At 31.8% G+C, this 16,792-nt stretch overlaps 1 protein-coding gene across 2 annotated transcripts in view; it reads right to left on the reverse strand.

Moving 5' to 3' along the window:
* Positions 1-642: 642 nt before the first annotated feature.
* The window catches only part of RpL26 (ribosomal protein L26), a 100,346-nt gene continuing 84,196 nt past the window's right edge, over positions 643-16,792 (reverse strand). Inside the window, exons 1-4 of one of the 2 annotated variants that reach the window (XM_067270429.1) lie at positions 15,268-15,358; positions 14,851-15,031; positions 3,137-3,277; positions 643-817 (exon numbers count right to left, since the gene is read on the reverse strand). In XM_067270429.1, the coding sequence (XP_067126530.1) occupies positions 686-817; positions 3,137-3,277; positions 14,851-15,018 (441 nt within the window). In that variant the 5' untranslated portion in view covers positions 15,019-15,031; positions 15,268-15,358 and the 3' untranslated portion in view covers positions 643-685. Of the gene's footprint in view, positions 818-3,136; positions 3,278-14,850; positions 15,032-15,267; positions 15,359-16,792 lie in introns of those variants that run through there. The other variant, XM_067270430.1, reaches the window with a different exon arrangement.

Raw genomic sequence — 16,792 nt, forward strand, 5'->3', positions numbered from 1 at the left:
AATCTCCGTTTTGAGAACTCCCGAACCTAAAAATTTCGTTATGTGTTAGCATTTATTTCCCTTAATATATCAGGACAGGGTGAAGAGAGACAAAAATTTGGAACGGGAGCTTGTATATAAGGGGTATTGAAGCTATTAAATTTTGGTTGTGAAAGGTCAAGGGGATGAAGAAAGGGTGGTCATGTGATATATCTCGCAAGGGGTCACTTAAAGATTTTACTTGCAAACATTTAGTGTTTTATAAAACTCATCTCTACCCTCAAAAAAAAACTTCATATATTTTCAATTTTATAATTGAAAATATATGAAGTTTTTATAACAATATCTGATAACTGATGGCACCACATATAATCTTAGCTATTTATTTTGATTAATACAATACAAATGTTATTTTTAAAATAAAATATCATGTTTGTCAGATGTCTTGCATGAGCTAAATTTCACCACTGTTGTAAAATGTATATTCATGTATGTAATTTTTCCATGAAATAATTCAAAAATTTATAGATAAAACAGTTATATACAAGAATAACAAATATTCAACACATAACTAATTAATTAAAACTGATACGAAAAATCAAAACAGAATTAATGAAACACTAAAAAATTTGTGATTTCAAATAAATAACTCATAAATACTCATTCAATAATAGCTTGTTTTTTTATTTTCAGAAAAATTTGTATTTTATGAAGTTTCCATAGCTACTGATTCTTCTGTATGCTTGCCTTTTCCTTTATCTGCCAGTTGTTTTCCTTTCGCTCTGCGTTCTAAAATACGCTTTCTGTCCTTATCCATTTTTAATTTGACAATCACCATCTAAAATAATATTCAAAAATAAAATTCTTTTATTAACATCTTAAGAAACTTGATATTAATATTACAAAATAAGAACCATACTTTTATGTATATAACCTCCAATGTTATATACCCTGGCAAAAACTGCTATAACAAACTTTCACATAACCCATCTTACCAATCACACTGTATTTCAAATAACCCACACAAAAACACAATAGATTAATAATCATTCAACTATTCAAAATTTTATTTAGATGATCATTTGGTGATGTTTCTATATAATAATCAGACTTTACAAAGCAAAAAAAAAAAAAAAAAAAATACACTGACTTTTTTACCATATATTGGGTTGAGTCATAAACAAGTTCTGGTGGGTAGGTGTAAATGACTGTCAGATACTTGTGAAATGATGTGTTGCTTCAACTGAGTTTTATTAGTGGCTATTAGCAAATAGTCTCTAAATGTAAATTTTAACACGTAAATGTCAATAATGTAATAAAAAATTGTTTATGAATCCATTTAAAATGGAACATTTGAAAGTGTATGTATGCCATATCATGTTGTGGGAGTTTAAAGTTGTCAATAACACTACAGAAACAGCAAAAAAGAGTTGCAATGTCTACGACAGTGGAGTAATTTCAGACAGAACAGTTCAAAACTGGTTCACAAAATTCTGTTCTGGTGATTTGTCCTTAAAAGATGAAGAAAGATCAGGCCACTCCTCAGACTTCGATGATGACATTTGAAAGATCCTGATTGAGCAGAATCAACAGCAAACAACAAGGGAGTTAGCAGAGAAGCTGCACACATCCCAATCAACCATCAATCGTCACCTCGAAAAACTAGGAAAAGTGAGCATGCTGGGAGTTTGGGTTCCGCATAACCTCAGTGAATGGAATAAGGCTGACAGGTCAATAGCTGCTACTTGCTTTTTTGGCATAAAGAGGAACCTTTTTTGACTAAAATTGTTACAAGAAATAAAAAGTGGATCACATATGAAAATATCATTTGAAAAAGACAATGGGTTGACAAAGATGATCAGCCAAAACTGGACCCCAAGCCCAGTATACATGGAAGAAAAATTTTGTTTGTATGGTAGGATCGTCAAGGAATTATCCATTTTGAGTTGTTTCCATGCAATGAAACTGTTACTGCAAATGTATACGTACATCAATTAGAGCAACTTCGGCTAAAACTTCAAGAAAAGCGTCCTGCACTTGTTAACAGAAAAAAGATCACCTTATTTCATGACTATGCAAGACTGCACACAGCAAAGATTACTCAAGAAAAAATTTTGAAGTTTGGCTGGTCTGTTTTGCCTCATCTAACGTATTCACTGGACCTGGCACTAACAGATTTCCATCTTTTCTGAGCAATGCAGAATGCTTTACAAGAGCAATGCTCCCAAAATTATGACATGGTTCAGGAGTTTGTCCAAGAGTTTTTTGATTCGAAACCACCTGAACTTTATGCAAGGGGAATTGACAAGTTGCCAGAAAAATGGCAAGAAGCCATCAATAATGATAGTGAATATGTATTAGATTAAAGTCTATTGTTGTATATTTTATTGACAAATAAATTTCAGCTTACAAAACGGAACTTATTTATGACTCAACCCAATAAAATCACTACAATTTTCATCATATTCATTTTCCAGTGATTTACATTTTTATAACTTAAAATCAACAGAAATCATTAATTTTTATTAAATTTAGATTTACAATAAGAGAAAAAAGTATTAGAAAATTCTAAACTGAAGTTATATTATCATCATCTACTTTACATATTTTAAATATATATATATATATTTGTATATTAATTCAAAAGCTTACTCAGATAACAAACCCTCATTGAACCATAAAAATCACATCACCTTTCCTACTTTTCTGATGAATTTTTTCCAAATTAACACACTACATCCATACATTGCCCTTATATCAACCAATTGCAGCTTGAGCAGAAAAGACTTTTATTCCCAGAGGATATAAAGATCTTTTTGAAAACTTAAAAGGTTTAATAAAGAGTTTTGGTCAAATATGTGGCAATCCTCAACATTATACATATAACAACAGAGTAACATTCTTTTGAAAGTACAAGTTTAACAGATCTGCCAATATGCTAAAATTATAAAATTTGATTATAATATATATTTAATATGTATATCTTTTTGAGTATTTATTATGTTCAACGTGATATATTTTTTTTAAACTAACTTTTTAAAAAAGTTACACATTTAACTTAATTGGATTAATATTTAACAAGATCATCTTTTATATATATATAGAAATTATGACTTAATATAATGAAAAGTAAAAATAAAAAATATGATAACACTACCTTAGAAGGATGAATTCCAACATATACAGTAGCTCCATTTGCCTTCTCTCTCTGGATTCTTTCAATATACACAACATATTTTTTACGATAAACTTGTACTACCTTTCCCACTTGCTGGCCTTTATAATGTCCTCTTACCACCTACATTATAATTTGAAATCATATTAAATTTAATGCAATAAATAATAATCATCATATTGTATAAATTAAGTATAAATTTATGTCAAATAAAACACTTTTCTAGTTCAAGAAATTATTTGGTTACTGAAGGAAAATACATATACTGAAAGTAGCATGATGTCCTTAGCTTTCAATTCAAATCTCAATTTTCTGCCATTTTTCTTGAATGGTGAGGGTTTAGTAAACTTTTTTTATGTTGCATTAATGCCCAGTTTTATTTCTAACAACCAACAGCATATTGTTTTATAGTCCTGAGCTATTCAAATGGCAAAAGCATCAACCAAACTGCTATCACTCCAAAAAAACAAAGGTTAATTTGTCTTATATCATTTATATATTGAATCATTCATCCAAATGATAGAATAGTATTATTTTTGACAGGAAAGGTCTGAAATGAAGAATATTGACATAAATAAAACAAAACATGCTGGTTGATAATAAGAACTGTTGATGTAAAATTCTTCATTTTTTTTTACTTTTTTAAATATTACTTTTAATGAACAATAACAAACTGAAAGTACAGTAAACCAATTTAAGCTTCAAATTTAAGAACATTCCAAAATGTTTTAGTTCATACTTCTTGCTTTTGGCCATGAAATTTAATGATAATATAGCATTATACCCTGACGATGGGTTTCAAGAACACGTTTTTGAATTTTGCAATGAGAAAGCACATGTCTTGGCAGCCATTAAGATACTGCTAGTTGTTAGAGTAGGTCTACAATTTTTAGTTTTTTATTGGTGACAGGCCTTATAAAACCATTTCAGGTAGATATTGTGCAGTGGTTAGCTGTTAAAATAGCCAGTATGTTCCTGAAAGTGGTTTGAAACTATACACAATAAACATAACATGATACATCAAGATTGTCCATGTATTCAACCGTTCCAGTTATATTCATTTCGATGTGATGAAAATTTAAGAAGAGAATGGGTGCCATGCATGTATATCCATCTAGATAAATAACTTTTCTATCATTAGACATACAAGTCCATACAGAATGATTACTTACAGATAAGGTTTGTGATGGCTCTACATTTGTCTTAAGAACACAAATGTTTTGTGACAATTTATTAATTAAAATTTCACCTACTTTACCACTTGAAAAATAATTATGAGAGTCAAGACTCATGTAATTAAGCATTTCTTAGTAATCATAGGCTTTACTTTTAATAAGATATTCAAATATAACTGGATACTCTAAAAGTGGCCATTCTCTCATCATTATTCCAAGATTTTATAGTACTAATTGGTGGAAATGACTGTTTATCTGAAAATAAATTAGGAAATACAACTTTATAGAAAAATTAGTAAAATTATAGAAGCCAATTATTTTCTATAAAAAAAAAAAAAAAGAGGATTTAAGTTTTCTTAATTTTACTTTAAATTATTATCAGTCTTAAAAGATATTTCCCAATGATGCACGTAGCACACTTCTTTTGTTAGAAAAAATTTAAATGTGTGTAAAAACGATTGAAAAACCACTCTTTATAATTTAAAATATAAAATCCCTTATAATTACTAACAAAGTGGGCATTATGAACAAATTTCTATTAGTAATTTCAAAATCAATTACATTCTTAATACTATAGTTCTGCAGTATCTTAATGGCAGCACAACAGTGGTGGTATAATACAAGAAAGTACACAAACCTTCTCAGGACACTTGTGGATACCATTGAAGCAGTTATTGATGTTTTGTTTAAAGTTTTTGAAGTTAACAAAAGTTCAATTTGAATGCTGAATCCAGAAAAAAGTCAAAGAATGCTAAATCTAGTATGTACTGTACAGTTGTTGTAGGACACAAAAGATCTATCGTGCCAAACTCAGCCACTACATTAGTAATATGCGGGCATGCATCATCCTGAAGCAGCAATTACAGTAGAGCGTCGAAAATTGGAACGTCGGTAATTGAAATGGCCGGAAACTGGAACGATTTTCAGTCGGACTGTGTCGTGCTGAATCGAACGTTTTTGATACTAAATTTACTTCTAAAGTATAATTTTCATGTTTTTTATATTCTTCAATATATTTATTTTGTTTGTACAAAATAAAGAAATAATTTTTAACGATAAGATAGCCTCAATTATTATTATAAAAATTTTTGTTAGGCTTAAAATCGACGAAAATTCAACACGAAGCGACACGCAACGGAGAAAAATTCAACAGGAAGCGATATGCAAGGGAGAAAAATTTGAACATTGGACAGGTTAATATATTTTTTCGTACATAATCGGAAATTGGAAAAAAATCACTACTTGGAACGACCCCAGTCCCCAATTGGTTCCAGTTATCGACGCTCTACTGTAATAATCATTACAATTGAGATTGGGATATTTCATGCAGACTGCATGTTTCAGTGACCAAACAAAGTATCATTTCCATGAATTTTTTTTGATACATAGCCATTCATTGCAGTGATATAAATTTGTAATTTGTTGGTATCATGCTTTTAACAAGAAAAAATTCCAACTCAATTTGTATTCACACATGTAAGCTCAATATAAGACAATTAGTGGAGGTATACACACCACAATCATTAAATGTAAATTTGATGCTTTGAATCAGGCATCAAAAAATTCAACAAAAACAAGTAGGAAAAAAACATTTAATTCAAGCACTTTTGCTTGTGACATTGCAAGCTTCATGAATGAAAAATGAAACAAAGCTCTTTAATCACGTACCTGGAACCTGTAACTGGTGTGGGTGATAGGACAGATAAATATATCGCAAACACTTTCGAACAATAATAGTTCTTCCTCAGGTGAGACAAAAAAAAAAAAAAAAACAAGTGACAGAACAGAGAACAAAATAGGACATGAATATTTAAAATTATAATCAAATCTATGTCTCATGCAACAATGTTGTGTTGGACATGCATATTCCTGTGGGTAGTCAGTAATTACAGATCGGTGTCCATGAGGGCCTGCCAGGCAATGGACAAATTCAGCTTTTCTGTAATTTATGCAGGTGGTGGTGCGGCTAGTTTTATAAATAGAAATAGCCTCTCAACCATCTCAGGTACTCAGGGAGAGGCAAAGTGATGATGACCCTCACTTGGTTGAAGATGGCCTTGATGTCAGGGTCAGTCGCGTAAACAGCAAGAGCTGTAGTGTTCCATGCCGAATGTACACAGAGTGCTCACGTATTCTAACTCCCAAGAAGTGTTTGGTGGAACCGATGTAAATAAGGTGCCTATCATACCTGTGGTCCTTAAGAGGGATGGAGTAAACTCCTGGGAGTCTGTTCTGATTGGGAGTCTTTCCCATTGTGGAGGATGTCCTATAGGTGATCCGAAAGCGGCATTAAAGACTGCTGCATTTAACGCTTTAATAAGAAGAGCATTTTCACATTCCTCCATTCCACAAGCTCTAGCCACTGAATTAGCATATATTAAACGCATAGCAACCAACCACAGGTACCCTAATCTGATCTGTAGGTTGATTGATCACTACCACCGCTCTGTACGTGTGTCCACCATCCACACTTGCAGTGACAACTGACCGGAAGGTAAAACATGTGTCCCCATCACATTTAATCCATACATTAAATCATTATATATGGAGATCGCCAACAAACACCACTTTCGGATCACCTACAGGAGATGTCTGACCATCTTGGACATCCTCCACAATGGGAAAGACTCTCCCAATCAGAACAGATTCCCAGGAGTTTACTCCATCCCTCTTAAGGACCATAGGTATGATAGGCACCTTATTTATAAATACATCAATTCCACCAAATGCTCCTTGGGAGTTAGAATATGTGAGCACTCCGCAGACATTCGGCATGGAACATTACAGCTCTTGCTGTTTACACGACTGACCCTGACATCGAGGCCACCTTCAACCAAGCGAGGATCATCATTACTTTGCCTTTCCCTAAGCACCTGAGATAGTTGGGAGGTTATTTCCATTTATAAAACTAGCTGCACCACCACCTGCATAAATTACAGAAAAGCTGAATTTGTCCATTGCCTGGCAGGCCCTCATGGACACCGATCTTTAATTACTGACTACCCACAGGAATATGCATGTCCAACACAACATTGTTGCATGAGACACGGATTCGATTATAATTTTAAATATTCATGTCCTATTTTGTTCTATGTTCCGTCACTTGTTTTTTGTATCGCCTGAGGAAGAACTATTATTGTTCGAAAATGTTTGCAATATATTTATCTGTCCTATCACCCACACTGGTTCCAGGTTCCAGGTATGTGATTGATTTCATCCCAGTGTTCTTCACATGTAGAAGTTTACCAAAGCTTTTCAAATTTTAACAGAACATTCTTTTTAAAGATAAAATGATAAAAAAAAGTTACTTTGTAACTCTTTTCTTTGTGCTTTTATTATTTACTTTTATTATTCCCATTTGTGTTTTTTAATATATTAATTTTTATTAATTTTCTTCTAATACCATTATCTCTCTAAAAATTACTTTTTCTAAAATCAATGGTTTTAGGTTGTTAATAGAAAGCCTTTAGTTTTCAAAATAGACAAATCTTGGCCTTATTACATCAAATGCTGACAAACTGCTAATTAACAAAACTGAATAGAAAGATTTACTGAACTTTCAGCTTATATTTTAATTTTGATTTGAATAAAAACAAATAAATAGTATATAAAAAGTGTAGCAATGTAGTGGAAAAAATTTTTTTTAATAAAATTAATCAAATTTATATCCTCTTTTAGGCAAGTCTCTAATTGATAAATATGGATTTTGTTATTAATTAAATCATTCAAAATGGATTTATTTTTTATTATTCAGCTTTTAACTTATTCTTATAAAATAGTTAAGAAGAATGTACAAAAATCAATAATTGTAAACTGATTGAAATTTTCAACTTGAAGCAAGATAGCACTCTGCTGAAGACAGCTTTCTATACAATATAAAATGCTATAGTAGTTATTAAGGTGTCATTTAATATTTTAATTTGACCAAACATTTTTCAAACATTTTGCTTCATTGTCAGATCACAGCACCAAAAAATATGAATAAAACTATTCTTTGAGTTTTTGGCAAATTGTTTAGTCATGATTAATACAGAATAGGACTCTCTGTGAAAATGTAAAAGAATCACAAAGTGAGATACAACTCTGTACCTTGATCTGCATTCCTTTACAGGAGATCTATAAATGAACAGAAATTGCAATCACCTCAAATGCTTAGTGTTAAGCCAATTAAATAGCAACATGTTTATGTTGAAAGCACAATGCTCATATTAATGTAGGTGCTATCTGGTAAAGCCGCTTTAGTTAAGACGCTGGAGATTACTTAAGCAGTTTACACTTTTAATGGAAACAACTCTGTTACCAGTGCTTTGCAGTTTGTCAATATTATAAAACAATATCAGAGTGCTGATAACATATGTATTCCTCAGTCTAAAAAAAACAGCAGAACTTTTTGATAAGACCAATACATGTTTTCTTTTAATTCTTTTTCTTGAAGTGAGGTATTTTGATAGATATTTCCAAAACATAGAATTTTGTTTGGGGTAACCCGTAAAAAAAAAGGCTATAAACAAAAAATCATAAGACTACTTACCAGATATTCACCATTTGAGATGCTGTTGCCTAAGCCTGTTTTCATCACAGACAGCAAATGTGCATAAAGCGTGTCACAGGACCTCACTTTGATGACATTTGGTCATTAACTACCTCAAAATGTCGCTCACCTAGTCCATGCAACATCTCTGACCATTTCCTGACAACTTATTCTTCTTGCAGAAAACTTCGTTCTTTTGGGCTAAACTTTGGGAGGCAATGTCACATTTTTTTTAAACATATGATTCATCTCTTTTTGGTCTCAGAAAGGTGCAGACCTTGCACAGCTTGAGTTAAAATTTGACAATTTATTTTGCAAGACTACTTTGTAAAAAAACAGAAGTAATAAATTATTAAATTACTTTAAAATTCAGATTAAATGCTTATAATCCTAAATAATTAGAAATTTGTTATCTAAATTTACAAATTTATGTTTTATGTAACTAATCATTTTATTTTATTTTAAAATTAACCAAAATTGAGTTGTTATTTGGTTGTTTGGAAAGTAATTTCATTTTTTTTATTACTAGAGGAATTAGATGTATTTTTACCAGCCAATTTTGTTTTAAACCACATTTTCATTATATACTTCGACAGCTGACATTTTAAGACTTATTTGTAAAAAATTTTGTTTGATTCCGTACAATTGTTTTTTTTCGGTGACCCATCAAATATGGAAAATCAAAAGCATCATTTTCGGCATATTTTGCTTTTTTATAACTAAAAAATCAAAATGCTGTTCAAACAAGAAAAATATTGTGGTACATGTTTGGAAAAGATGTGTTGAGAGAAAGACAGTGCCAAAACTGGTTTACAAAATTGCGCTCTGGCAATTTTAATATCGAAGATACACCACATTCTGGATGGCCATTTGAAGCCAATGAAAACAAAATAAAGGTACTGATTGAAGCAATCTGCTGTATAACAACACATGAAATCACTAAAAGATTAAATCTGTTAAATTTAACCATTTATTATTACTTAAAACAAATTGGTTTCGTTTCAAAGCTCGGTATATGGGTTCCACATGTTATTAACAAGAGATGCTCTCTATGGTTGGATTTTAAAGAAATTTTTTTTGAGCTTTTACCAGACAATTTAACAATTGATTTGAAAGTGTACTGCCATCGAGTAAACAAATTGAGTAATATCATCAAACAAAAAAGGCCAAAATTGATCAACAAACAAAGTGTAGTGTTTTACCATGATAATGCCAAATTTCACACAAGTTTGGTAGCTCGTCAGAAACTGTTATAGCTTAGATGAGATGTATTATCATACCAACCATATTTGCCAGATCAGGCACACTCAGATTATTACTTGTTCCAGTCTATACAAATTCTTTTTAACTGTAAGTCATTTACTTGAAATGACTGTCAAAAATCACTTGGATCAGTTTTTTTGTAAACAACAATCAAAATTTTTATCAATGTGAAATCATGCTACTACCAGAAACAATGACAACAGGTATTTGACCAAAATGGTCAATATATAATTCAATAAAATTTTTATTTATTATTAAAATATTGCATTTATTTTTCTATGTAAAAAGCAAAATTACTTTCCAAACAACCCAATACATATAGACTCATGTTTGTAAAAATTGCAGCACTCAGAAGGAATCATGAAAATAAACTGAAACTTACAGGAAATGAAAAGCAGGGTATGTCATACAAATGATTAGAATATCAGTGATAACATACACATGGGCTGAGAAGTGCCTTCTAAATAGTCATGTTAGTTGTATAGTAGCAGAAAGTTGTGTATTTTTGTCTGCCAGTAGTAAAGGTTTCATGAGAAGTCACTATGCCTCATAGACAACAAAAGGCATCATATGTTACAGAGTTCAGACTGGGTGAAGGGGAGTTTTATTATCACAAAATTTCTGCTCATGTGAGGCATAATGCTACAACAGTGATGCAACCATAAAAGCTGTGGGCTGAAGAGTACCAGACAAGACACAAATCTGGCATTGGATAATTAAATGTTACGTCAGCATGGGATGACAGACCGTGCTGACACCTCATCCACACAACAATTACAGACTATACAGCTTCATCACGACAGCTGACACAACATTGGACCACTATTACAGGTGTCCATCTGCTGTGCCATGGATTGCATGCAAGCATTCCTTTGTGCAGGATTCCCCTGATGCAAAACCATTGATATTTGCAGTATAATGGGCTCATCAACACGGCCACCAGCATGCCAATTGGCAACTAATTGTCTTCTCTGATGAAGACCACTTCAATTTAGAGTACAATGATGGCTGAGTATGTGTTAGATGCTATAGAAATGAACACCATCTTCCACAGTGCATTATCCAGTGTCATACTGGCAATCACAAAGCATGATGGATGGTTTAGGTGCTATTGGATATCATGAGTGATCTTGGTGCTCAGCATTGAGGGTACTCTCAACAACCACTACAAGAAAAGTTGTGGAGCCTAAAGTCATACCCCTCCTTCAATGCATTTCTGGAGCTGTATTTCAACACGACAATGCCTGTTCACATGTTGCTAGGAATGTTCTAACTTCTCAGTACAAAGATACTGCTTCTTTCCTGGTATGCCTATTCACATGACCTGTTGCCTATTGTGTCAGGGATTTCAAGTGTCATAAACTCACTGGTGATACTCGTCCCATAGCCGATACAGATGGACTTTGGTTCAGAGAGAAGCAATTTGAACCCAAACAATATAATCATGTATAGTACAGATGCACAATCAGCAGCTCAAGAAAAAGATTATGAAGAAGTAGAAAAAAAATATATTCAAGTACAATCCAAATTATCAGCATTAATCGATGAAAATGCACCAATAACAGAGACATCAACACAAATGCTATTCCTCAAGTAGACATTCAAAACCTGTTTGATTTAATGCCACAATGTGTAGAAACTTCACCAAATACTGATTTTTGGCATGTAATATTGTTTGATTGCTCTGTAAATTTAATCATTTCTTTGTATCACTATAGGTTACACATGGGATAAATTTCCTTTATTTCTGATGATTCCTTCATGGTGTTGCAATTTTTACAAACATGAGTGTATTTACTTCAGGACATTTGCCATCTTTTGTTGTATCTGATTAATATTTATCATGATAATCTACAAGTATATCATAAGAAAATTACTGTATGTTTCATCTTTGTTGTTTCGTGTAATCAATGAAAATAAATTGAAGTAATAACTGTTTTATAATTGCAGTAGAGCATCGATTATCCAAATACCGATCAACCAAAACATGGTTAACCAAAAGCGTTCCAGTCAGCAAATTCAAATTTCCTCTAGTGCTGTGGTGCTGCAATAGTTGGCTGTCTTGGGCTACTCTAATATTATTTTTGTTGGTGTGCATGCTTTAGTTGGCAGCATTGGCGTGACCATGAGAGGATGTGCCAGTATTTGAACAAGGCTTTTTTCCCCATCGTGAGTGGTGAGTTTTGCTTGTTTTGTGTAGTGTTTTTCTGAGGACTGTGTGTCATGCTGAATCGGAACATTTTTAATACTAGATTAACTTTTGAAATATAAAAATTAGATTTCAAAAAAATCTAACTTTTATATTTTTCAATATATTTACAGTAGAGAATTGATTACCCGACCCCCGATCAACCATCACATTGGTTAACTGACCGTGTTCTAGTCGGCAAATTCAAATGTCTGCTAGTGATGTGGCGCTACAATATTTGGCTGTCTTGGCTACCATATTTTATGAACTATAAGACGCTACGGACTATAAGAAGCACCTTAATTTTTAAGCAATTTAAAAAAAAAAAAAAAAAAAAAAATACCTATAAGACGCTACGGACTATAAGATGCACCTGAATTTTGGAGGCAATTTTTCGAAGAAAAAAGTGCGTCTTATAGTCTGTAAAATACGATACTTTAATATTACTTTTGTTAAATTTTTGCGTGTTTTAGCTGGAAACACTGGCTCGACCATGAAAGGGAGGCCAGTATTTAAACCAGGCTTAATTTTCTATTTTTTCTTTATTTCTGTATTTATTTTGTGCAAAATAAAGAAATAATTTAAAAGAAATAATTTAACGATGATTATTATTTTAAAAAAATTTTTGTTAGGCTTAACATCGATGAAAATTCAACGCGAAGTAGGTTAATAGCAATATACTAATATGCTTATTACATGGGATATACTAATATACTATATTAATAATGTATTTTTTCATACTTTTCGGTTATCCGTTTTTACAGTTACCTGACCAACCTTAGTCCCAATTGAGTCAGATAATCGATGCTCTACTGTATTTTGTTTGTGCAAAATAAAGAAATAATTTTTAACGATACAATAGCCACAATTATTATTTTAAAAAAATTTTGTCAGGCTTAACATCAACAAAAATTCAATGCAAAGTGACATGCAATAGAGAAAAATTTCAACATGGAATAGGTTAGTATATTTTTTCATACATAATCAGTTATCCGAACAACCCCAGTCCTGAATTGTTTCGGATAATAGATGCTCTACCGTATTTCATTTCACAAAAATAATGATACATGAACAAAAACTTTGAGAAGCATTGTTCTAACACACATTACATCAATCGTCTTAAATAAAATGTTTGATTTCCAAACACAAGTGTCTTTATAATATTGGTCATCTATCTTACATATAATTATTATATAACTTTAGTTTAAATTTTAAAATAAAATGATTAATTATATAAAACATATATATTTGTAAGTTTAGATAACAAATTTATATTTATTTATTTATGATTATAAACATTTAATCCAAATTTCAAAGTTATTCAATAACTTGTTACTTCCTTTGTTAATTTTTGTGAAGTTAATCTTGAAAAATAAATTGTAACCAAATCTTAAGGGTCGAGTTATAAACTCAGTAACGTAACCATATCTATACTATATCCATAGCTGTAAGCATATCCGCATAGCATGGTTATAAACTCCATATCGTATCTGTATGGCGATACCATATTCCATAAGAAAAGTTTGGATCAATCAAACTTTTACAATAGGGATACAGAGAATTGACCAACTGCACATGCACTAGTCACTATCTGTCGATATACAATCGAAGTTGTGTCGGAAGCAACCAATGAAACTTTGACAAATTGGTTGAAACATAACTTTTGACTGACAATGCTGCTTCTGAATAATATAAAATTTTAAGATAAGAATTACTTTGGTCATAAAAAAATAAAAAAATGAATAAATAATTACAGTATTAGATGTGGCAACAGCAGCTGATGATTTTGCGCAAGCTCACAATGGACTGCTTTGTATAATGTAAGAAAGTTTGTTCCTTTACAAATACATAAAAGGCCTTACAGTAGTTTATAACTATTGCTATAGGTATCCAATGTAGCAAACATTTATGAATATGGATACGGTTACGTTATGGAGTTTATAACTCAAACTATAGTCTGAAGACTTCAGAATTTCAAGATGGGTGAATTGCATGTTAAAAAAATATGAAATTACCTCAAGTTTAGTTGAAAAGAACAAATTGTCAGGAAATACATCAGAAGTTGCATGACCAAATAACAGTGAAGTGAGGTCACAAGACACACTTTATATGCATTTGCCATTTGGCATACTGCTTCATAACAAAAGCAAGCTTAAGCAATGGCATCTTGAACGATACTGATTTTTAGTTTACAGCATTTTTTGTGTATGTTGCTCCCAAAAAATTCTATATGTTTTGGAAATGTCTATCATATATGTCTCTTTTTTAAAAAAGAATTATGCATCCAAGATACCCAATGAACAGGCCCACGATATAACTTTGAAAGGAGGATTACATATAACCAATTCTTCACAAAATCATAATCTTCAATATGCTACCCATTATTAGCAAATACATCTAAATAAAACTGATTTAAATGAGTGAAAAATCTAATTTCTCATTTATAAATACTTCTGTATGTTGGATACCAGAATTAACCATATTTTATGCTGAAAATGACTTTGTTCATTAAAAATCAATTACTTTAATAATTACTAACCTGAACCTCATCGTCTTTTCTAATTGGCATACTACGAACTCCATATTTTTGACGAAGTTCTTTAGATAATGGAGAACTCATAATAACTCTTCTTATATGAGAAGGTGCATTGAAATGCCTCTTTCGATTCTTCCTTCGAGAGGAAGTAACCAACTTGTTCATCTTCATTTTGAATGGAAATCTAATTATAAAATTAAAAATCAAGCGTTTAATTCATTTACATTTCAATTTATTCGAGAATTTAACACTAATGAATTCAAAGTAATGATTATATTATGTTCAAAATTCGTACTTTATATGTAAAATAGGCTTAAACTAATATCTGATAACAAAAGAATATAAAGTTTGCTTTCGTAATATAGTAAAATTCGCGTCGGATGCTTAAAAATAAGCAAAACTTACAAAGATTTTACTGACCTACAGAAATCTCACCCAACCTGCTACTTTAACAACACTTCCAAGATGGTGGAAGAACGAATCAGTGTTGCCAGTATCCGTTGATGAAAATATAAATTAATGATAAAATTATAGAACACGTAAACGCTATGTGATAAAAATTTTAAATTAACGCTTTTTGTAGTGTTTAGTCATAATTATTATTTATCAAATTTTTATAATTACCATCATTGCTCTTATCCCAAAATTTAAATTGGCAATGAATCTTTTTATTCTTAAGTTGGTTTAATCGATTTTGCATTCACCCTCCTGAGAGGCTCATGCCTGGACTTCAGAATGTCGTCTTACATATAAACAGTTATAAACTTCAAATAAGAAAATTAGAAATCTATAAAAGCAAGCTTAAAGGGAATTGCATTAACACAAGAGATGCCGAGGGGCTTCCTTCCGCATGGAAGTTTGCAGTTATAAACTTCAAATAAGAACGGTAGCTTTATTAATATGTATAGTTAAATGAAAAACTCTGTACAGCTTATTAAGCAGTGTTAATATTTAGTGTTATTAATTTGTTTATTAAGACGGAGGTATTAATATTTTGTATACACTATTTGTTTGTTATATATTAATATTTTATTGTTAATTTTTAGCAGCATTTTTATTAATTTGTTGATATTTAGAAACGTTATTGTGCTGTTAGTTACATATTGGTTAGCCGTTATATTTTTTGTATTTTGAACTTGTTGTTCTATTTTGTAATGTTCTATTTTTACCTGATGATGATCCATTGATTGGATTGAAAACGTTTGTGTTAAGAATAAATATCTCTCAGCGAGTGATCAGGTGCTTGTTTAGTTTTTGTCTTACATATCTGTCTTCTCTAGAGTCTAAATCAGAGGTGTATTCGATAATACACACCTGATGGCAACATTTTACCTAAAAGTCCCAGAACTCGATTTTTGACAGGCCCAAGTCCCCACACTACTTTAGAAAGTCACTCTACAGCAGTGGTTCTTAACCTTTTAGTGATGAGGGACCATTTATCAAAATTTTTCGTTTGCCGTGGACCACGAGCTGTTTGGCAGTAATATAAGTTCTTATAAGGTTGTTCTATAAATTAAACATGTATAAAATTATTCGAAACCAAGAGTATTATATTATTTGCGAAAATGTTACATTAATTATATTATTTTAGTGCAATTTTTGTAACTGCATAGTGTTTACCAACTGCTGGATTCAGTGCTACTCAAAGCCAAACGCATGTCGGCACTGGCATCCAACCGATTTCGATGTTTATTTTTAATTATCAAAAGCACTTTTTTTTTTTTTTTTTTTTTTAACTCTTTCCGCCCTGTGGGCACTAAGAGGGCCTCTTTTAGTAGGCCCATTATGGGTTCGGCCAGGCCCACAATGGTGCGACCGGGTGGTGAGGGACGGGGCCCGACATATCCGAACGGACCACCCCCCGAAAAATTCCTGGGGATTATTCGACCCGTTCGGATTCGATCCCGGGTCCCCCAGAGCGGTAGGCTGCCACCTTTACCGCTCG

This window comes from Centruroides vittatus, unplaced genomic scaffold (assembly GCF_030686945.1).
Source record: "Centruroides vittatus isolate TY-2023 unplaced genomic scaffold, ASM3068694v2 contig_371, whole genome shotgun sequence".
Taxonomy (NCBI): Eukaryota; Metazoa; Arthropoda; class Arachnida; order Scorpiones; family Buthidae; genus Centruroides; species Centruroides vittatus.